Source organism: Chamaea fasciata, unplaced genomic scaffold (assembly GCF_029207755.1).
Source record: "Chamaea fasciata isolate MVZ Bird 193981 ecotype frontalis unplaced genomic scaffold, bChaFas1.0.hap1 SCAF_1274, whole genome shotgun sequence".
NCBI classification, from domain to species: domain Eukaryota; kingdom Metazoa; phylum Chordata; class Aves; order Passeriformes; family Sylviidae; genus Chamaea; species Chamaea fasciata.
This window is the reverse complement of record NW_027095359.1, coordinates 1-21,773: the sequence shown is the minus strand read 5'-3', so window position 1 is coordinate 21,773 and position 21,773 is coordinate 1. Positions and strand designations below refer to the sequence as shown.

Below are 21,773 nucleotides of genomic sequence, written 5' to 3'. Positions count from 1 at the left end.
GCTCAGTTTGCAGGTGCATCGTTGCTGCTGCAGAGGGGGTCCTGTGCCCCCCTTCACGTGGCTCTCTGTGTCTGTGCCAGGGGCAGCGGAGAAGCCGTACATGGTGGAGGAGGCTGTGTCCTACAACGAGCTGGATTACATCTCGGTGAGCCCGGCCGGGGCGGGTCACCCAGGGGAGCCAGAGGCGAGTGAGGGGGGGTCAGTTCTCGCCTGTCCAGGGGTGAAGGTGCCAGGAGCATCACAGTGGAGTGTGGTTGTGTCCCTGGGGAGTGTTCTGGGCAGTGAACTTTTGAGACTGGGAGAGTTGGCAGATGCCCCTTCCAGTGCCACCTCTGAGGGTGCCCGCCTTGTTCATGTCTTTGCATGGGCAGTGGAGTGACCACTGACCCTCTCCCTGGGGCCAGAAGCCTGGTCAGCCCTGCTGTGTTACCCCTCATCCCGTGCCTGGCTTCCCTAAGCATTGCTGTGTGCCACAGGTTGGGCTGGATCAGCAGACAGTGACCCTGGTGTGCACCAACCGGAGGAAGCAGTTCCTGCTCGACACTGCCGACGTGGCTCTCACCGAGTGAGTGGGGAACTGGAGCATGGAACTCTGGAATTCTTGGACTTGGGGACAGTGGGAGACTCCAGAGACAGCCCTTCATGACAGTCCTGCCACCTGTGAGGGGTTCGGGGGTTGGTTTGATGCCACTGGCTGAACCCAGCTGACCACTGGAAGTGCCTCAGGCGTGGATGCTACCGAAGTATCTTAGTATCTTCCCTGGATAAACTGTCACCCCATCCCTCAGTCTGAGCTTTGGGGCTCTGGGCAGTGCAGACCACGTGTCACTTGTGTCACTTGGCATGAATAGGGATGAGCTCCTGAGTTCCGAGGTGTGTCCCCACGTCCCTGTGTGTGCTGGCAGCTCAGGGAGGGGACCATCAGGTCATACTGGGATCTGTGCTGGGATGAATGACCACCTCCCAGTGTCACCCATCTCCTTTCTAGAGTCCAGACTTTGCAACCTCCCATCACCTTTGGTCTGTAGGTTCATTTGGCAGCTTTGGTCTGGAAGACCAGAGGCCCATGGTTAAGGGGAGCCTCTAGGGCACCCTGTGAGGGAGATGAGGGCCTGTTTGCCCCAGCCTTGTCAGAGACCTCTGCTGCCCTCTCAGGTTCTTCCTCGTCTCCTTGAAGTCAGCCATGATCAAAGGGTGCCGGGAGCCCCCTTATCCCAGTATCCTCACGGATGCCACCATGGAGAAACTGGCACTTGCCAAGTTTGTGGCGCAGGAGTCCAAGTGTGAGGTGAGTTTGGATATCACCACCATCACTGCAGGTGATGAAGGCTCATAGGAGACTCCCTTGAGTTCTCCTGTTTCTTACAGGCCTGCGACGTGGTTGTGCGTTTCTATGGCCTTGTTCACTGGGAAGACCCCATGGATGAGGCACTGGGACCTGCCAGCAGCAGCTGCTCCTCTGTGGAAAACGCCATCACCAAGGACGGCGTCCTGCACTACAAGGCAGGGACCTCCTACCTGGGCAAGGAGCAGTGGAAGCCCTGCTTCGTGGTGCTCAGGTGGGCACTGGGGCCGTGGGTCGGGGCTGGGGTCACACAGGCCTCTTGGGAGAAGGTGCTGGGAGCAGTTTGCTGCCCAAGAGCTGCTTGGGAGGTACCACTTAAAGCCACCGGTTTGGTGGCCAAAGCCACCCTTTGTGGGTGCCCAGCAGCAGGAGCGTGATCCCATAGGGCTGCGTGGGTGGGAGGCAGGGCAGGGGTGGCTGTGGGACCAAAGGCAGGGGATGCCAGAGCTGAGCTGACTCCAGTTACCCCTTCTCTCGTCTTCCCAAATGGCAGCAATGGGATCTTGTACCAGTACCCCGATCGGACGGACGTCACCCCTCTGCTCTCCATCAACATGGGGTAAGTGGCTGGTAGGACACGGCATCCAGACTCGATGGGGATCTAGGGAGCAGGAGCTACTTGGGATATCCAGGGAGGTGTTCCAGGCTGGATTACGACCTGATCCATGCCGCAGGAATCCCGGCTGCTCCTGCCTGGGGGCAGGTGCCTATTTGTTTTGGCTCCAGTGCATACCACTGGAAATGGGCACACTTTCTTCCTTGGGTGGGGCCTCGGCTTCTGAAGGGTGATGCATCCCTCCAAGAGCCCTGCTGGGAGACCTACTGTGCTCAACTCCAGCGCTCCTGCAATGTGAAGAGCCTGGAGATGGTCCTTGGAGCAATCCCAGGGGATGTCACGGATGGGAAATGAGTGTTTATTGGGAACAGGGGTGAGGTGGTGCCCAGGGAGGACAGTCGAAGGCTGTTTTCAGGCTCATGCTGGCCCATCCATCCCACTTATCTCCCCCTCTCTCCCAGCGGCGAGCAGTGCGGGGGATGCCGACGTTCCAACACCACCGACCGGCCCCACTCCTTCCAGGTGATCCTGACAGACCGGCCCTCCCTGGAGCTGAGCGCTGAGAATGAGGAGGACATGGCAGACTGGATGCAGTACTTCTGCCAGGCTGTCTCCAAAGGGGTGAGCTGGGGACAGACCCTGAGAGTGGGTGCTTCAGCCCCTCCCTTGCCCAGCGCCCCTCTGGCGCTGCCGAAGGGAGCAGGAATGTCTGGCCAGATGGAGCGGGCAGCTTTATCCTGAACCAGGAGGATTTCCCCCCAGGAGCCCACATGCACCCCAAGGAGATGGGGCTCCATCATACCAGGTTTTACCACCCCTTCCCCACCCCATGCAGGTGATCCCCCAGGGTGTTGCCCCGACACCGTGCGTTCCCTGCTGCCTGGTGCTGACAGACGAGAAGGCTTTCACATGCCACGAGGACTGTCAGACCAGCTTCTTCCGCTCGCTGGGCACTGCAGAGCTGACGGATGTCACGGCCGTCTCCACAGAGGCTGGCAAGGAGTACTGTGTCCTGGTGAGTGGAGGGTTTTGGGACCCGCTGGCCCCGGGCTGGGTGAGCACCCAGTGCTGACACCTGGCCTCTCTCCTGGTGTTTAGGAATTTGCTCAGGACAGCAAGGAGTTCCTGCCCCCCTGGGTCCTTTATTTTAGTTGCACTACGGAACTGGAGAGGTTCCTGTCAGCACTGAACGCTGCGTGGAGGAACATCTACCAGGTGAGCACGTGGGGCTGCTTTACACCCTCATCGAGTGAGGGAGAGCAGATGGATGAATTTGTCCCTGTAGGGAGAGCCCAGCTTTCCCAAAAAGGGCAGGAGAGCCGGGGAGCTTCTCTGGGTCCATATAATCACAGGATGTGGGATTTAGAGCCTGGCAAGACAAGCCATGAGCATCCATCCAGTACTGGCGAGGGGAGTGGGAGGAATGTGGGTCAGCCCCGCTGTCACCATATCCGTGACACCGGTGACTTTCCTGTGTGGATTTGAGGTGGTTTTACAGCGAGAGGGAGAAATGACTGTTGTCTGTTTCCCTCCTGGCACCCCACACCTGTGTTTCAGGTCGATCTTCAGCACAAGGCCATTCTGGATGCTGCTGTGAAGAAGAAATGTGAGGATGCCCAGAGCCTCATCAACAGCGCCTGGCAGCGCAGCGACAGCCTCTGCCGGGGACGGGCCGAGCGGGACCCCTGGTGTTAACCCTGGCCAGGGGAGGACAGCTGATGGGGGCCCATTTTTGGGGATCAGGGCCTGTATCTGGCCAACTGGCACCCCAAACCCTCCTGCCATCGCTTGGTCCTCACCAGGGCCATGCCTGCAGTGTGGACCCCGCGCTCTCCACCGAGCCAGGGACATCCGGCGTGGTTTGAGGAGCAGCCAGATGCTTCACCACCTGCGCCTTTCTCCTTGTCCAGCTGCCATGGGGCAAATAATTTGCCTTTCACAGAATAATATCCCAGTAGTAGTGAGGGTGAGGGTAGGAGCGGGATGGGCTGGGACAAGCATCCCCGTGCTGGTGGGGAGCAAGACTGAGGACTTGTTCATTTTCGAACAGGATCGGGAAGAGGCGGGAACACTCAATCACTACTGTGCATGTTTTTTTGCTCATACAATCACTGAGGATGGCCCCGCTCCACCGCCTCCTGGAGAGCGTGCCCAGGGCCTCCGGACACCGCTGAACCACTCTGAGCCTGTCCAGGATATTTGAGGCTAAGGAAGAAGGAACAGGGCCAAATATTTGGCTGTAAACGTGGTTTTAGGAGATCTCAGCAGCCCGTTTGTGGTTTGAACACTGACCCTATGCACTGGGGGAGAAGAGATGGAGTCCCACGTTCTTCAGGTGTCCTGAGGGACATTGTCACGTGGCTGCTACCAAACACGTCCCCATCTCCTCAGCTCACTGCATCCAAGGCCAGCGAGGACCCATTGCCACTTGCGCTCCACTGCGAGCACTTTGGGGCACAACCCCAGCTTTTAAATAATATTATTAATAATAATAATAATAATCTGGAGACCTTCTCATGTAATATACGTTCACGGGGCCTTTTTGTGGGATGAAACGTACATGACTGAATGTATATGTACATACATCTGCTTCCTTTCCCCCCTCCCCAAATAAATAGACCTTGGTAACTCAGCCTTGGCCCTTCGGCCAGATTCTGCCACCTGGGGCTGCTGCTCCTGCCGTCACTTTGGAGCCTGTGGAATGGCTCTGGGGCAGGGAGAAGGGGTTGTTTGGATGAAAAGAGGGGAGGACGTGCACCTTCAGCTCCTCCCTGAACCCCAGCAGCGTTAACCCTGCGGTGGGACACGTTCGTGGCTTCAACTAGGAATTACCCATCAGGACACAGAGTGTTCATGTTTTGTCCTTGCTTATCCCTGGATCCAGGAGATATTCCCAGTCCCCTGGATCTGGGAGATCTAGTCCAGGCTAGACAAGAAAGAAACAGCCATGAGGCCAGCCCCCAGCATCACCCACTGTCCCCAAAAACCCTCCTTGACTTCTGACATCAAAACGAAAGTGTTGGGGGATGTTGGGACTGGGACAGCCACTGTCAGGGGGAGGATATTGGGATGAGGCAGCGACTGGCAGGGGAGGAGTCTGGGATCTGGGGGGTTCACATGTCCTCCCCCCTCAGTAACCACCGAAGTGCCTCGGACATGGGGCAAACCGCGTCGCGGGGGGTCCCCGCGCTGCCCTAAAACCAGGAATCCACGGCGGGGGGCGGGACACCGACATCCCCACCCCCCGCAGCATTTTTCCGCGGGAAGCTCCAATTTCAAAGCACCGGGAGAGGCGGGCGAGACCCCCTGCACGTCCCCCCCCCCCGCACCGCGGCCACAAGCGTAGCGAGTTTTCCAGTCCTCATCCTCCTCCCCGTGGTGTGGGGGGTGACTCTGTGTGCCCCCCAAAACTCCTCTCCCTCCGTTTCGGTTTCAATGTTATCCCGCCTTTTTTTTTTTTGCCTGCTTTTCCCTATTTGCCCCGGGGCAGCACCATCACGTGAAACTGGACGCGGCTGCCGGGGCCGGTGCCGGACACGCACCCCCAGGTCCGACCTTTGCCTCACATCCCGTCCCCAAATTGGGGGCTGGATTGGGGAGAGGGGGGTTGGTTTACAGGAGGCGGCGCTCGCTGCCTCTCGCTACCCCCGGATTTTTTTCCCTGCGGTTGTTCGGGAAGGTGGAGCCTGGGGCCGCCCCCGCGGGCAGGTGCCGGATGGCGGCGGGGACCCTCGCCCCCTGCCCTTCCGACTCCCGGCAGGAACTCCCGTACGCCCCTCAAAACAGCCCCCCGGCCGGGGGGGTGCCCCCGGCCACCGACCTGGTGCTTGGGGCCACGGCCGGCTGCTTGGCCTGCTTCCTCACCAACCCGCTGGAGGTGGTGAAGACGCGGCTGCAGCTGCAGGGCGAGCTGCAGGCCCCGGGCACGTACCCCCGGCCCTACCGCGGGGTGCTGCGGGCGGCCGTGGCCGTCTGCCGGGCGGACGGGCTGTGGGGGCTGCAGAAGGGGCTGGCGGCCGGGCTGCTCTACCAGGGGCTCATGAACGGCGTCCGCTTCTATTGCTATTCGCACGCCGAGGACGCCGGCTGGACCGGGTATCCCAGCGGGACTGTGGCCGCCGGGGCCGTTGCCGGCGCGGTGGGAGCCATCGTGGGTAGCCCCGCGTACCTGGTGAGTGCTGCTCCGCCCCAAAGGCCGTGGAGTGTGTGTGTGTGGGGGGCGGTGGTGTTTTGGGGACCCCCCCCCGGAAAGGTTCGGCATCTTGGCTGCATCCTATAAACACTAGCTTGCTGCGTTCTCTCTTCCCCGGCTTCGCTTCCCCCCCCCATGTGGGGCTGCGCTGTGCATGCTCTCCCCCTGCTTCCTCCCCCAGATCCCCCTCAGAAAACCAGCAGAGAACTCCCCCATAAGGAAATGACCCCCCAAAAAATTGCGGGTGTTCCCCACCTCCCATTTTAGAGGGTTTCCCCGCTTTTTTGAGGTTGCAGAGCTCCAGCAGTGGGTGTTTGCAGGGTCCCTTTGCCCTCCCTGGGTGAGAGGGGTAAAAGAAACGGGATTCAAGGTCGGGAGTTACCACCTGGCTACTCAGCTGTGTCCCCCACCTCTGTCGGAGGGGCTGAAACTTCCCCTCAAAATCTGCCGAGAAGAAGATGGGGGGAACCACAGCCGATCCCAGCGGGGGCATTGGAGGGTTTTGTCACCTGGCATTGTCCCCCCCAAGGTCAAGACCCACCTCCAAGCCCAGACAGTGTCGGCCATGGCCGTGGGCCACCAGCACAACCATGAGGTGAGTGGGGACAGGGTTGGAGTGGGGGGGACACAGAAGATTTGGTGGGACCTTGTCCGTGCACGCTCCGGGCCCCAGTGGGGACGATGCTATTTTAGTCAGCAGGAATTTAAAGCTGTTGTTTGGCCGCTTGGCCCCGTAATGATGCTATAAATAACAGTGTGAGAACAGAGGGGGTGTGACAGGCACGTGGGGCTGTGATACTGAATCCGGAGAGTCTCCAAAGATCCCCCTGAGATCTCTCCAAAGCCAACAGTGGCTTTGTGTCACCAATGACCAGCAGTGGTGGGAAATTTTGGCCAGGTGGGATGCACCATTCCCATTTTTTCCCGTTTTCTCCCATTTCCTCTCTTCCCCAGAGCATCTCCAGCGCTTTCAAGAACATCTACCAGCAGCACGGGGTGGTGGGGCTGTGGCGGGGGGTGACAGGTGCTGTGCCCCGTGTGACCGTGGGCTCAGCCGTGCAGCTCTCCACCTTTGCCTCCGCCAAGGACTGGGTCTGCGAGCGCCAGGTGAGCGGGAAATGTGCTGGATCCGGCCGCCGCCGGCCCCCCGTGCTCCCTTTTATTGTTGGGAAGAGCTGATGCCGGCGCTTCCTGCAGTGGTTCAGGAAGGGCAGCTGGGCGGCAGTGCTGGCGGGGGGCATGGTGAGCAGTGTGGCTGTGGCTGTGGCAATGACGCCTTTTGACGTGATCAGCACCCGTCTCTACAACCAGCCGGTGCACGCCGACGGCACAGTAAGGCCATTCCGGATACGGCACAGGGGACACACTGCTTTTCCCAGGATTGCATCCGGCAGGGGTGCGCAGCTGGCTCCTCTCTCCCCAGGGCAAGCTCTACCGAGGTTTTTTGGATTGTATCCTGCAAATCTCCAACAAAGAAGGGCTGCTGGGCTTGTACAAGGGCATCGGTGCTGTCTACTTCCGCCTCGGCCCCCACACCGTCCTCAGCCTCTTCTTTTGGGACAAGCTCAGGAACATGGTTCAGCACGAGCAGCCCCCAGGGCTGTAGGACAGACTCCTGCCGCCACCACCAATGTTAATAAAGAGGTTTTTCTATTTTTGGTGTTGTTTTGGGGTCTTTGGGGTGGTGCAGATGGGGGGGTAGGACCTGCAATGCTGCGATGCCTCAGGGTGGAGAGGAGAATGGCAGTTGCGGGGGGGTGGGAGGGGAGGTTAAAGGTGCTGGTGGTCCCTGAGCCCCTCCATGTGCCTCACATCCCTGCTCTCCTAATTTTCACCTCCACGGGGCAGCTGGAGCTCATCTCCTCTGGCCAGGGCTCCAGGTGCCCTGGCTTGCCCCAGTAATGATTTACTAGCCGAGGTGGGGGCACGCCCCGTCTCCGCCCCGCGGACCTTGGAGCCAGGGCCTGGCTACACTGTGGCTTCTCTCCATCGAAAATGTTTTCCCTGGGGTCCTGGCTCCCAGCATTGCCCGGGCTGTCATGGGGCTGGGCGCTGCTGAATGCGCTCCTGCAAGGTGAGATCCCCCGAGGGTAGCCTGGGGACAGCCCAGGGGACACCAGTGAGCCACTGCTGCCTTTCCCCGCAGGGCTGGTGGGTGCCTGTGCTGTCTCGGTGCTCTGCAGCCTCCTGAAGGTTTATGTCTACATCCAGTGCATGAAGTAAGCACCAGCCCTTCGTTCCCTCTGGGGAGAAGGTTGGTTTCGGGGATCTGATTATGGAATCTGTTGGGCGATGGCTCTTGGCACCCAGGGGTGCAGGACAGGGGCTGCAGCCTGTGCTGCAAAGCACAGAGAGGGATGTCACTAAGGCTTGTCACCCCATTTTGGGTGACATACCCCCTTGGCTCAGCATTCCCCCCACTGTCCCCAGCAATCCGGAGAGGCAGGCGGAGAAGGAGGCGATCGCAGCACAGCGGCCCTTGCTGGAGCTGCTGCACGTACTGGTGCTGACCGGTGTCCTGGCCCTGGTGGGCTCCCGCGTGGCCGCGCTGGTGGTGAGTCCTTATGGGTGTGTGTTTTGGTTGCTGTGTCTGATTTGGGGTCGTCTGGTGTACTGATCCGTGTGTCCTGGCCCTGGGATGGGCTCCCGCGTGGCCGCGCTGGTGGTGCTGGAGTTCTCCCTGCGTGCTGTCTCCACCATCCTCTCCCGTAGCAAGGTGAGATGGTGTGGGGGAAACTGAGGCATGGTGGGGTATGGTGTGGATGGAGCTGGGAAACTGGGCATTTGTTCAGCACCCACGAGGGGCTGTGGTGTGGAGGGGCCATGTGGCCCTTTGCACCTCAGCCTGCTGTCCCCAGGTGGGCAAGAGGCCAATGGCCCCTGGCTGGTCGCAGCGTAGGCACAGGCCCAGGGCACTGCCTGTCCCCTGTGTTGGCACTGTTGGACACCTCCAGTTCTGGGACCTCTGTGGCGAGGCATGTAACTGAGGGGCTGGAGTGTGTCCAGAGATGGGAATGGAGCTGGGAAGGGGCTGAGGGAGCTGGGAAAGGGGCTCAGCCTGGAGAAAAGGAGGCTCAGGGGGGACCTTCTGGCTCTGCACAACTCCCTGGACAGGAGGGGGCAGCCAGGTTGGGGTTGGGCTCTGTTCCCAGGAAACAAGGGACAGGATGAGAAGAAATGCCCTCAAGCTGAGCCAGGGGAGGTTTAGATTGGATATTAGGAAAAATTCTTCATGGGAAGGGTGCTCAGGCACTCGCACAGGCTGCCTAGGGCAATGCTGGAGTCATCGTCCTGGAAAGGGTTCAACAAGTGTTTGGGTGAGGCACTTGAGGACGTGTTTAGAGGTGAACACGGCAGTGCTGGGAGAACAGTTGGGCTCGTGGGTCTTGGAAGTCTTCTCTAACCTCACCAATTCCCTGATTGCATGAACTCCCCCACTGCTTTGCAGGGTGCTCACAGCAGCCAGCTCTACCTGCTGTGCCAGTACTCACTGGGCTGCGGGGTGACCTGCGGCCTCAGCTTCCTGCTGGAGGGGGCTCCGCACCGCAGCTGGAACCTGGTGCTGGCAGCGGGGCTGTCGGGGCTGCTGGCGCTGCACGCCCGGCGCCTGGCCCGGCATGTCTGCACCCTGTACGAGCTGCACAGCCGGGCGCGCTACTGCGGCGTCTGCATGCTGCTGCTGGCCGCGGGGCACGGCATCCCGCGCCTGCTGCGCAACGCCCTGGCCCTCACCTTCACTGTGGCCGACCTGGCCGCCGTGGAGCTCATCAACCGCGACTTCCTCTCCACGGGCGAGGCCGTGCGCTTCTGGACCCCGCTGACCATCTGCTACACCCTGCTAGTCGTCTACATGCAGGGTGGGTGGGGGCTGGCCCGCTTCGGGGGGGTTTTGAGGGACACGTGGGGCTGTGTGGGGTATGTTGGGGGTGTAATGGGGGGTATGTGGGATACACTCAGGCTGTATGGGGCCACTGGAGGCCACCTGGGGCTTTATAGGGGCAGATGGGGAGTCCTGGGGTTGTATGCAGAGCATATGGGGTGTCCTGGGGGTCTGTAGGGGGTGTGTGTATATACATCCCAGGTGTACATAGAGGGTACTCGGGGTGTATAGAGGGTATGTGGGCTACCCTGGCACTGTATAGGGGGTACATGGGAGGTACTGGAGGTGTATAGGGGCTACATGGGCTATACTTGAAGCCACCCCATGCTTGGTTTCCCCATTGTGGGGCTGCGGAGGTCTAAATGTCCCTGCGGTGGCTCCCCAATGTCGTATCCTTGCAGAGGAGTCCCGGCAGAGTGCGGGCAGGGGGCTGGTGTTCCGGACCGTGATGGTGCGGATGGGCGGCCTCTTCATCCTCCTCCTCGCCGTGGGCCGATGGACCGACATCCTGCACGTCTTCGTGTCACTGCTGGGGGAGCTCTGGTGTCTGGTCTGCTCCGGGGTCCTGCTGGAGTCCTGCTGGAAGCAGGTGAGAGGGGCGGCACCTCCCTGCCACGACACAGGGCTGAGGGGCTGGTGGCAGCCCCGAGGCCACGGTGAGAGGCCTTTCAGCTTCTCTCTTTCCATCCCCCACAGGATTTTGACCAGCAGCCTCGCTTGGATAGTTTGTCGGGATCCAGATGTGAGGAGACGTCCCGATGAGCCGTGGGGTGTAACCAGACAGCAGAAACTCAGGATGGCTTCGCTGGGCACCCCCAGAATCCCCCCATCACAGATCTCTCAAGGGGACTAAGGAAAAAAGGGCTCCTGGAAGGCATCCAACCCCATCCCATGGGATGGAGGAGGTCAGGGGGAAGACTCACGTTGCCCCTGGTTTTTGGGGCGACCCTGTGATGTTGCAGAACTACTGGGGTTTGTTGTCTGGTCCCAGTGGAATTTCATGATGCTGACAGATGTCCCATCCTTGCTTGCTGCAGGGCCATACTGTCAGGGGCCTCCAGGGGGTTATAAATCTCAGAAAATAAAGGGTTTTTTCCAGCAAAATCCATGGGTGGAGCAATCTGGGGTCCCAATGTACTGGAAAGGCACTTCGGGGGGTGGTGGTGCAGCTTTCTGAGAGAGGTAGGTAGAATTCCTCCTTGGGAAGGGAAACTTGGGAAGGGAGGCACGGAGTGGGGTGACCCTCTGGCTGGGAAGTGCCCCTGTGCTGTGCCGGGGGCAACAGGCCCTGTGAAGGCGCGGTGCAGTTTGGGGAGGGACCCTCAATGTAGGGGGGGAGCAGGAAGGGGGTCTGGGGTATTTGGGGCACCGGGGGCTCTATAGGGGTTTATGGGGCATGCTGGGGCTCTAGGGAGGCACATGGGTGTCCTGGGAATGCATAGGAGACATATGGAGCATTTTTGGGATGGAGCTGTATGGGGGGTAAGTGGGGCTGTATTGGAGGACAGGGGTTATCCTGGGGCTATATGGAGATGCTACGGTTGTATTGGGGAACACAGGCACCCCGGAGGTGTATGGGGGGCTCACGGGGCACCCCTTGGCGTTGGGTGCCCTGGGGGGGTGTGGGGCTCTCAGGGGGGTCCATGGGAAGACCTGGAGGCCATAATCCCAGAGCATATAAGGACACCCACGGAGTCATGGGGCACCCTGAGGAGAGACGGGGCACCCTTGGAGCATTTTGGGGAGCGTCGGGCAGTCGGGGGGTGAATGGGGCACCCTAAGGACATATGCCCCCCTCTTCCTCCGCTCGGGGCTGTGGGGCAGGCAGGGGGGAGGAGGAAGGGAGGTGGAAGAGGAGGAGGAGGAGGGAGGAAGGGGCGGTGATGCCGGGCGGCTCAGCCTTCCCGCTGCCACCGCCGCGCTCGCGGAGCGCACGGAGGGACCCGCACCGGCTCCCCAGGTAGGGGACGGGGACAGGGTCACCCCCGAGGGGCTGCAGGGCCACCTCCGGGCCGGCGACACCCCCCCCCACCCCGGGCAGAGAACCTCGCCCGCAAGGTACGACCCGCCCAGGTAGGGGGACGGGGGCCACCCTCAGGTAGGGACCACCCCAGGTGTGGGATTGGGACACACACCCCCCCCCCGAGGAGGGGACAGGGGACACCCCAATATGGGACACGGGACCCCACGCGTGATGGGGTAAGAACGCGGTCATCCTGGGATGAGACAAGGAGACCAAGAGCCGTCCCCAAGGAAGGGACTGGGGACTCTCCCAGGGAGGGGATGGGAGACTCCCGGCAGGGGGACACGGTGGGGCCACCGCCCCATAGGGGACAGCGCACTGCCAGGTAGGGGACAGGGAGCTGTAGGGCTGCACGCTGGGACACAGGGAATGCCGGGGAGGCTGCAAGGCCACCCCCGAGGTGAGGGACAAGAGAACAGTGGGATCACTCAGGGTCGGGGGAGAAGGGACACCAAGCGTTGTGTATCCCCATCCCATCCTTTTTTCCTTGGGCGTCCTCGGAGCACCCTCTGAGAGGTCCCTGGGGTAGGGGACAGAGTTGGGGTACAGCTCTAGAGGGCTGTGTCCCATCCCAGTTTTGGGGGTTGTGGGGATACCCCATAAGTGGCCCTATCCCCATCAATCCCACCTGAGCTCCCATCCCAGGAGATTTTTGGGAAACCAAGGGGGTTCCTCTCCAGTGTGGCCTCTGCCACCCCAAACCAGGATAGAACTACATGGGGAGGGGGGGACCCCCATTAATGCACCCCTTGAGCCTCGATCAGCCCGATGGTCCCCGGCTGGGGGAGATCTGGGGGATCCCGCCACGGGGCCGCCAGGATCCCAACAGCCCCGGCACAAAGAGGAATGCGATGAGCACATGGTTCCCATTAACCCCGGAGAAATTTTTTTTTTCTGTTTTAGGTTGGGTTTTCCACAGCTCTGCTGGAGAGGAGGAAAAGCGGCGGCTCTGGTGGGTGAGGAGCTGGACGAAGGCCGGTTCCGCCGGTAGCCGGCGGGGAGGGAGGGAAAGAGGGAGCGAAGTGCTCGGGGTTCTTTCTCCTCTTTAATCCCTTCCCTGCTTGAGTCAGAGGCTGAAGTCACCGACAGGAACATCACGAAGCTTTTCCCTCACCTCGGGGAGTCTGTCTGCCCCTAAAAGGATGTGCTGACCCCCGCGAGTGGGATTTTGAGGGAGCAGAGCTGCATTAGACCAGGAACTCATCACACAGGTATTTTTCAAGCTGCTGATTCACTTCAGGCACGAATCCTGCTTCACCAACACAGTACCCTGACTAAAGGCTCAGGGTTCCCCCCCTCCAAACCATTCCATTTGGGAAGGGGAAGCTTCACCCCAGCTGCTTTTCCCTTTGGGAAGTTGGATAAACAGCCCTTTTCCTTCCTGAGTAGGGTTTCCTGGGGTCAGGCTCATCCTGCCTGTGCTGCCGGGTGCTGCTCAGGGGATGTGTCAGTGTCAGGGACATGGTGATTCAAAGCACTGTGCCTCAGTCTACCCACCCGGAAAAACAAAAGGGGGGATGTGCAGAGCTGGAAGTGATTGGCAGGGAATTGGGGATAAGGAGGGAGGGAATGGGGATGTAGAAAGATTCCCAAAAAGGGGTTGCAAAAGCAAAATCCTATTGCAGCCCTGTTTTTTAAAAGGAAAGGTGGGTATTTCCTACTGCACATGGGGAGTTTAGTCCCAGGTGGGTGGGAGCAGTAAGAGGAAATACAGGGGATTCAAATGCATATGAGAAGGTGGGATTTGGCCACAGAGGTGTGAAAATGGGAGATATCAGTTGCTGCCTCACCTGGACTCTGTACCCTGTGTCCTCCCAGGCACGAGACCATTTACTGCTGTGACGTGACACGGGAACGCTTGTTCCTTCTCCCTTTCCGGGAGGAGGGAGGCGAGTTGATGCCGAAGGGCAACACGGAGGCAGGAGCTGCCAGTGGGCCTGTGAGTTTTACTCTCTTTCTTTCTTATTTTTCCTAGAATCAACCCCCGATCCAGCCCTTCCATGGCTTCAGCTATGTTGCCAGGGAAAGTGGAGAAGAGAATTGCTTCGTCTGTCTTCATCACCCTCATGCCACCACGGAGGGATGTGGCCACCAAGGAGAAAACCCAACGGGAGCCGCAGCCAGATGGTGCCAAGGTCCCTGGCACCCATCACCCCCAGATCCTGCTGTCACCCCCCATGTTGCCCAACAGAGGTGAGGGGTGTCCATGGAGGGCTGTGAGCAGTGTGGAAGGATGGTGATGGGGCTGAGGAGGCTGTGGAGATGCTTTGCCAAAGAATACGCGTGCGGAAGGGGATGTGGGGCTATTTTTGGAGTGAGTTATTCCCCAAATCCCTGGACCCATCCCAGCTTGGATCCGGCTCCTGGGGACGGGCTGTGTTTGCTCTCCATTGCTGGGCTTATCGGTGCTGTTTGTCCCCATTTGCCTCGATGGCGTTTGCTTTTAGGGCAGGTCAGCGAGCACTGCTTCAAAGCTGTTGGGATGTTATTGTGACAGGGCATTATTGTGATTCAGTGTTACTTGACATTATTGATCCTCTAAACCCCCCATGTCTGTCTGCTGCTGCAGAAACCCACCCAGTGGCCCCTGTACCTTCATCCCCACCAGTGCTCCCTCTCTCTGAAGTGCCCCAGCCCTTGTCCGAGGAGACGCTGGGTCTGGCACTGCAGCAACTGGACCTTGCAGCACCCACCACCCTCCAGGTGAGGATAACAGAGTGCAGTCCCTACAGTGCCTCAGTTTCCCCACCTGCAGGGGTATAACTAACATGGCTTTGCCCTTCCCCACTTGCCAGGCCCCTTCCACCTTCCCTGCTGAACTGAAGCCACCCACATTTTGCCAGGAGCAAGCAGGCAAGCAGCAGTGGCAGGACGCGAATGGGTACCCAGAGAGGGACAGCTCCAGAGGTAAGGGAAGATCCAGCTGTGCATGGGCTCATCCCCACTTATGGAAACTGAGGCACGCAGCTCCCAGCCGCTCTCTCTGCTTCTTGCAGACATCTGTGCCTTCTGCCACAAAGTGCTGGGGCCCCGGGAGCCGACGGTGGAGGCGATGCGAAAGCAGTACCACCCTGACTGCTTCACCTGCCGCATGTGCCACCGACTCCTGGCTGGGCAGCGCTACTTCCAGAAAGACGGGTGCCCCACGTGTGACACTTGCTTCCAGGTACGCATCCTCCTTCGGGTAAAACCAGCACTCTCAGAACATCCCCTGGGGTGTGGGCTTGCGTCTCATGGCATGTGTTCCCTGAATTCCAGGCCACGCTGGAGAAATGTGCCAAGTGCCAGGGGCTGATCACAGAGCACATTGTCCGTGCCCTGGGCAAGGGCTACCACCCCAGCTGCTTCTCCTGTGCTGCCTGCAGCCGGGCCATTGGCACCGAGAGCTTTGCCGTGGATGGGCAGGGTGATGTGTACTGCGTGCCCGATTTCTACAGGTTGGCAGTGGGGGAGTGTCTCCCACACTGGGAGTTGGGTTCAGCTCATCCCATCACCCCGCAGGGCTCACATGGCTTCCGTTTGCTCCATCAGGAAATACGCTGCCGTGTGCAGTGCCTGCGAGCATCCCATTGTCCCCCATGAGGATGAGGACACCTACAAGATCGAGTGCCTGGGACGCAGCTTCCATGAGAGCTGCTACCGCTGCGAGGTATGGCCCTGGGGGCTGGGGGGCCCCCAAAGCCGAGAGGGTGGCACGGAGCCTTGGCTGAGCACGGACACAGGGAGGGCAGCACCCATGGCTGTTTTTCAGCCTGCAGTTTATCTTACAAGTAATGGGGAGATGGAAAATAAAATTGGGTGGTGGTGATGATGATGATGTGTTTGGAGAACTTCAGTTTTGCATGCTTTTGATGTCACTTTTTCGCAGTGCTGGTGAGTTTTGAAGGGAAAATAGGATGTAACACAACACAGGGACCCCTAAAAGGTGGCTTCCTTTTCCCCTCTTGCCCCCAGGGCTGCAGGATGCCCCTGTCACTGGACCTGACAGAGAACGGGTGCTACCCCCTGGACGACCACCTTCTCTGCAAGTCCTGCCACGTCCGCTGGCGCAACGAGTCATCCTGCTGAGACCCTGCAGCTCATCAACCTCTTCCAGTGCCAGGCACCAAAAAGGGGGTGCTCCCGGTGGGATGTGCCCCCTGGCTTACCCTGGGTGCCTGCTGCACCCCCAAATTACTGCAGAACTGGGTTTTCATCACCAAAATGTCCCCGGGACCCTGACCCCATGGCTGGCGGGGTGGAGAACTGTGGATATGTCCTGGCACAGCTCTGCGCTCATGATGAATATAAAATGCTCTGACGGAGCAGCAATGAGGAGTGGAGGTTTTGTTCCTTGTTTCTTTTTTTAAACTTCTTTTTTAAGGCCAGTTTGATTTTCTTGGGTGGTGTTTCTTTCTTCTCAAGCTTCCTTGGGGTTTCACTGAAATGTTTCTCTCTGTGGAGAGCAGGCACTGATTTAGTTACTTGCAGTTAAATAAAATTCTGAGTTTAAAAACTCTCATTCCTTTCATCCACCCTGCATTCCAAACCTATCAAATCCAAATTTAAAAATAAGGAAAAAAGCCGGTTTTGGATCCTCTAGGTGTGGCAAGAGTTGGGTCACTCAGGTCCATAACAGTTGAATTTAGGGTGTAGCGATGTGGCAGATGCTGCTGTCACCTAGGGGAGAGCAGAGTGTTGTTTTTTGGGGTGCATATGGGATCTGGCGATGTTTCGTTGTGTTGATAAAAGGGATGGTGTGGTTTGGGTTTGTTTTTTTTGCTGACTATCTATCCCGGAGCCGGCAGAGGGCAGCCGGAGCACAAATTCCTCCATCAGGCAGCAAAACTTCAGCTAAAAGCGTCCCACAGGGCCGGGACACTGGGAAAGATGGACAGCCCGCTTTCTGCATGTTATCCAAGATTGCATCGCTCTGCTAGTGGAAGCTTTTTGATTTCCTCTCAGTCCAGGCCTCAAACAGTAAAAATTAGACCATTTCGCTGCATGCCCAACATCTGATGCTGCCGGTGCTTAGTGGTTTTCTTTGTGAGGGCGTTGCAAACCAGGCAGAGAAACTTTTTAACTTTCTTTTTAACCGAAAGTGTTTAAAAAGCCACAAATCAAGAGCAGAAGATAGCAAGAGCACGTGAGATGATGTTTAATGCTTTCCTGATGGAAAATGGGAGCTGTAAACAAGGAAAACAACCACCAGACCAGCAGCTCCTGGATCACATACATCTCCAGCGTGTGCTGTGTTTATGAGTGAAGGGGTTAATGATGGTTAATTAATCACATCAATAACTATTTCCCGATGACTCTTCCCTGTCTACAAAGCTAGTTACTCAGTGTTCATTACTGAGCATCTCCAGGCCATCAATCGGGTCATAACTTGCTTTAAATATATTTATAAATAAGTTGTGGTCTGTCCCGGTCATGTAAGTTGGCGGCTTTGGGTCTGGTTGGGTGGGAACTCCTTGTTCCATGCCAAGGAATTCCCGTGCTCCAAGTCAGCTCTCAGTTTCCAAAGCTCCTTGCACTGTGAGGAAAATCTGGCATCAAAATGATGCTAAAAAAGTAAAAGGATGTGGCAATGGCCAAAGGGAGCAGGAAAAAGAAGGACCAGAGGGCAAAGAGCTGCTTGCTTTTTGTAATACGGATATATTTCCACTCAAGGTTTTTGGGGAGGATGGAAGTGCAATGCTGAGCAGTGTTTTGGATGTGTTATTGCAAGCTGCACTACCCTTCCGCAGAGGACTGGTAGGAAGGAGTTGGGTATTTCCCTCTTGGAGCCTTCTAGCATGGGCTGTTGGCACTGGGCCTGTGGAATTTTTGGCTAGAGTTAGGCAGGGAAATGCTTTTATTTACAGGCAGCCTTGGAGAAGGCTGCTTGCTTTTCTCCTGGAAAGCAAGGAGAAAGGAAAGGCACTGCTAGAGAGTTTGGCAGCATGGTGAAGGGAGGTAGTGTGGTCAGATTTGGCATGATTTTTCAGGAGTGGAGGGTGACAAGGGACAGAGATACATGGACACAGGTAAGAGGACAAAAAGGCTGATTTAAGCTGTCTTCTTCCCGGATAAAGGGAGAAGCACTATGAGCTGAGGCGTGGGGAGCATTTCTTTGCCTGAAAAGCACAACCCCGTGTTTTCCCTTGGGAGGAGCTCGAGGAATTTTGAGCCGCATGCAGGAGATCCCGCAGGGATGAGGCTGCAGGAGCTGGATCCTGTCCTGCTGCCGAGCAAATGCAGATGGGCTGCAAGGGCCAGCCTGTCCTTGGGCTCCTCAGCCTGTCACGAGCACTTCTGCAAGCACCCAGGTCTGCAAAAATAAACCAACCACATATCCTGCCTTGAAGAATAACATTTTGGGGGGCTGGGCTCCAAAGTCTTGTGGAGGCCCCCTCCCCGGACCACCCAGGTGTAAAACACACTCGAAGTCCCTCCTCTTGTCCCTGTGGCAGTGCCAAAGGGCAGAGAGGATCACAGCCCTCCGAATGGCTCCAGCCCTTCCCTTGGCTGCTGCAATACGCCTGTCAGCTCTTGCAATCCCTCTTGGCAGGCCGAGGAGAGCGGGAAGGACCTGGCTGCCTTCCAAGGAGCAGCAAATGCAAATATTTCCTCACTTCAGGCTGGGTGTGGCCTGCGTATAAAATTTCTTCGGGCTTTCCCAGCAAGGCATCTGATCTCTGGCTCTGCTGTGAAGCCAGCTTGTTCCCAGGAATACAATGGTGCGTCCTATAAAAAAAGCCTAAAGGTTATCTTTCTACAACTCAAAGGACTGCCCGATTTTTTAAAAAGAGGTTTTAAATTGAAAAAAGAGCTGCCAGGCACAGCTGTAGTGGTTTTAAATCAGTGGCTAAAGTGTTGCTTCATGAAATAAAAACCCTTTTTGCATGCTCCTTTGGAAAATGGAAGGTCTGTAGTGTGGTGCAAGGAAAGTGGGATGATAAAGGGGCTGGAAAAGGTGCTGGGACCAAGGCTGGGTGTTGGTGATGGTTTTTCTCAAATAAGATAGAGCTTCAGGAAAACTGGGTTTTGCCTTTGGATCCCAGGTTAAGGGCAGTCACATCCTAGCCAGCTTCCTGCAGCGTTGTTCCTCCCCACAGAGCACTGAGACCTATTTTCTGCAGTTTCCTTCGACACAGCCTAAAAAAAATTATATTTCTTAAACGAAAAGCAGTCTTATCCTGCTGATTCTGGGAGAGGCAAAAACCAGCAGGGATTATACCAGGAACAGCCCAAGCTTGGATTTCTCCAGCTCATGCAGCACAGGTGGGATATATATTAAAAAAAAAAAAAAAAAAAAAAGAAAAGAAAAGAAAAAAAAAAAAAAGAAGAAAAAAAAAAAGAGCCGTGTGTTAATATTCTCCTTTCCCCCCAGTTTCCTGATGAAACTGAACCACCCACTGCCACAATGTAGTTTGAAAACACATTGATTTTGATTGCATGAGGGGAAAGGGATGAGGCGAGCGCGCAAGCGCGTTACCAGGCTGCGAGTGCTATACTGGCTTCTTTATAAAATAAAGGATAAAAAGCCCAGCCCACCCTATTTCTGAAAGCAGACGCACAGCACACACCTGCGAGCAGGGTTTTGCTATTTCATATCCCGCATTTCCTTCGTGATATCAGTGATTACAGCATCCTGCAGCCCTATTTCCTGAAAATTACCAATTTTCACCCAGATTTGGCTTCGAGTGGTTTAAGTTGTATCTTTATTTTGCTCGTATGTCCAGTAAAGCAGTGTGAGGGAGGGGTTTCATTGAAATAAAAACACGGATATTTTTCGAAGAGGTTATCCCCTTTGTCAATATAGATTATTGACCTCAGGGATTTATCACAGAGGGGGAAAACGTGGAGAAGGGCGGGGAATAAATATATATTATAATATATCCCTTAATTCTCCACGAGGTTAAACTTTTCCTCACAGCCAAGCTGGCGCATATGCTTTAATCTCATTTATTGGATTGCGTCCTGTGAGGTTTGTTCGGGTTTTTGGTTTATCGCAGTTGGTTTGGTGCTCTGTTGGGTTGGGGTTTTTTTGGTTTTGTTTTTTTTTTTTTTTTTTTTTTTCGTGAAGCGATCGGCCTCTAGACAGGGCGTTAAGGACAAAGTGTTTCGTGAGGAAAAACTCCTGAAGAAAAGAGGATGAGAAGGAAGAAGAGGGTTTGGGCGGACAAAAGGCGGCGCCGGCAGGGGCCGGCCCTCCCGGCCCCTCAGGCGCTGCCCCCCCCGCGCTCGCCTCACAAAATGGCCGCCCGGCGGGGCCGCGGGAGCGGCGCTGAGGCGACAAAATGGCGGCGGGCGGAGAGCACAGGGAAGGACGCTCGGGGAGAGGCTGCGGGGCCGAAGAGCCTCGGGCACGGCGGAGGGGTTCTGATCCTCTGTGAATTCCCTCCGGGCGGGCGGCGGAAGCGCTGAGGGTGAAACCTGACCTTCTTCTTATTCCCCTCTCCCTCCTGCCCTTTTCTCCTCGCCGCCTTTGCAAAAGGATGTGAAAATGGCCAGAAATGAATGCGCGTTTTCATTCGGCCGTGGCGGAGTCCCCGGTCATCTTCCCTCACCTCAGCTCCCCCAGCGTTACCCGTAATATGTTATTTTTTTCCCCCCCTCACAGCTGAGGGGTTTTGACCCAGAATTGCGCTTTCCACACGCCCCCCACCCTTCCCTTTCATCATCACCACACGCACCCCCAAGGTGGGTAGTTTTATGCCTAATTCTTCGCTTTTCCACCGCTTTTCTCCTTCGCAGGGGTTGAAGCTGCCATCTCCCGGTCTCCTCACTGCATGGAAAATCCCCACAAGCACTTAGGGGAAAAAAAAAAAAAAAGATCCTAAACGCCCGAGGATTGATTTATCATCTGAGCTGGAGTGGTATGAGAAGAAGCCATCGCTGCTCGCCTGCTCCCCATGACAGCTCGCCCGCCATTCACTTAATTAAAATCACATATTGGTGTGATCAGACGTGATAATACCATTAAAAAAACCCCAAATCCCGTAACATCCACACGCTCGTTGTTGGAGACTGTAGCCAAGGTACTACTTTTTTTTTTTTTTTTTCCGTTTTAACTATTCTTTTAATGTTGCCTTACCCTTTTTTCCTGCATCACAGTGTTGTTACAGGCTATAACATTGCCTCTTGTTTCTTAAAAGCTACGTCCCTAAAAATAGTGCTTTTTTCCCCATAGAATTGCAGATTTAGGCCCATATTGATGTTCTTCTATTTCTACAGATGCAGAAATACGTGTATATATTTATTACATATAAATATTAAAATGTTATGATATATTTCATATTTTTATATTACCTTTTCCAAGGGACTACTTAATATATAAAATAAGCTCACACACCTAAAAACTATAATTTAATTATACATAATCACTGTAACTTTGGCCCATATATATCTCTTTGATTATATATATATATTACCTTTGTTTTCCTCCATTGGTTTCCTACTACAATGTATCCTAAAAGCAGGAGACAAAAAGCCATCAAAAATAAAAATGAAAGAAGAAAAAATAACAAAAACCAACCCATCTCTTTTTTTACAGTCCATGATGGAAGTTTGTGCCTGAATGTTTTATTTGTTCCACAGAGATGTAGATTTTCCTTGGGAGATTTGGGAAGGATTATTTTTTAATGAAAAAGAGGACAAAAATACACCCAGAAAAAAAAAAAAAAAAAAAACAAAAACAAAAAAACAAAACCAAAAGAAACAATGAAAAAGAAAGAAAAAGGAAAAAAAAAAAGCACAACAAAACCAAACCGCAGTAAGTGAAGCTGCACATGCAACTGAATAGTCCGGATG

At 56.1% G+C, this 21,773-nt stretch overlaps 4 protein-coding genes and 1 long non-coding RNA gene across 7 annotated transcripts; all 5 read left to right on the top strand.

Moving 5' to 3' along the window:
- Window positions 1–80: 80 nt before the first annotated feature.
- On the top strand, window positions 81–4,533 carry LOC136284696 (pleckstrin homology domain-containing family M member 2-like; the record flags this gene model as incomplete). Its single annotated transcript, XM_066175065.1, has 9 exons — window positions 81–145; window positions 477–565; window positions 1,156–1,288; window positions 1,369–1,559; window positions 1,839–1,904; window positions 2,363–2,522; window positions 2,737–2,916; window positions 3,000–3,116; window positions 3,459–4,533. Coding segments are annotated over 9 exons (1,139 nt in total), but the record flags the coding sequence as incomplete, so codon positions are not given.
- An 803-nt stretch (window positions 4,534–5,336) lies between these two features.
- On the top strand, window positions 5,337–7,748 carry LOC136284693 (solute carrier family 25 member 34-like). 3 transcript variants are annotated; one of them, XM_066175059.1, is made up of 5 exons: window positions 5,342–6,072; window positions 6,515–6,688; window positions 7,048–7,200; window positions 7,291–7,425; window positions 7,517–7,748. In XM_066175059.1, exons 1-5 carry the CDS (start codon window positions 5,617–5,619, stop codon window positions 7,697–7,699), a joined length of 1,101 nt encoding a protein of 366 aa, XP_066031156.1. In that variant the 5' UTR covers window positions 5,342–5,616; the 3' UTR covers window positions 7,700–7,748. The 3 variants fall into 3 exon arrangements, with proteins under 3 accessions (XP_066031158.1, XP_066031156.1, XP_066031157.1); XM_066175060.1 differs by having other exon boundaries at window positions 5,346–6,072; window positions 6,623–6,688; XM_066175061.1 differs by lacking the exon at window positions 7,291–7,425 and having other exon boundaries at window positions 5,337–6,072.
- Window positions 7,724–11,299, top strand: LOC136284694 (transmembrane protein 82-like). Its single transcript, XM_066175062.1, is given in 9 exon segments — window positions 7,724–7,737; window positions 7,942–8,006; window positions 8,009–8,167; window positions 8,240–8,312; window positions 8,524–8,621; window positions 8,733–8,809; window positions 9,542–9,950; window positions 10,375–10,562; window positions 10,670–11,299. Coding segments are annotated over 9 exon segments (1,149 nt in total). The 3' UTR covers window positions 10,736–11,299.
- A 557-nt stretch (window positions 11,300–11,856) lies between these two features.
- Window positions 11,857–16,483, top strand: LOC136284695 (filamin-binding LIM protein 1-like). The gene is made up of 8 exons (XM_066175064.1): window positions 11,857–13,207; window positions 13,972–14,189; window positions 14,566–14,699; window positions 14,792–14,903; window positions 14,993–15,162; window positions 15,255–15,433; window positions 15,528–15,645; window positions 15,951–16,483. The coding sequence occupies exons 2-8, from the start codon at window positions 13,997–13,999 to the stop codon at window positions 16,062–16,064; spliced, it is 1,020 nt and encodes a 339-aa protein (XP_066031161.1). The 5' UTR covers window positions 11,857–13,207; window positions 13,972–13,996; the 3' UTR covers window positions 16,065–16,483.
- A 3,738-nt stretch (window positions 16,484–20,221) lies between these two features.
- Window positions 20,222–21,766, top strand: LOC136284697 (uncharacterized). The gene is made up of 3 exons (XR_010719257.1): window positions 20,222–20,389; window positions 20,718–21,001; window positions 21,517–21,766. It is a non-coding gene; the product is annotated as an uncharacterized lncRNA (long non-coding RNA).
- Window positions 21,767–21,773: the final 7 nt, after the last annotated feature.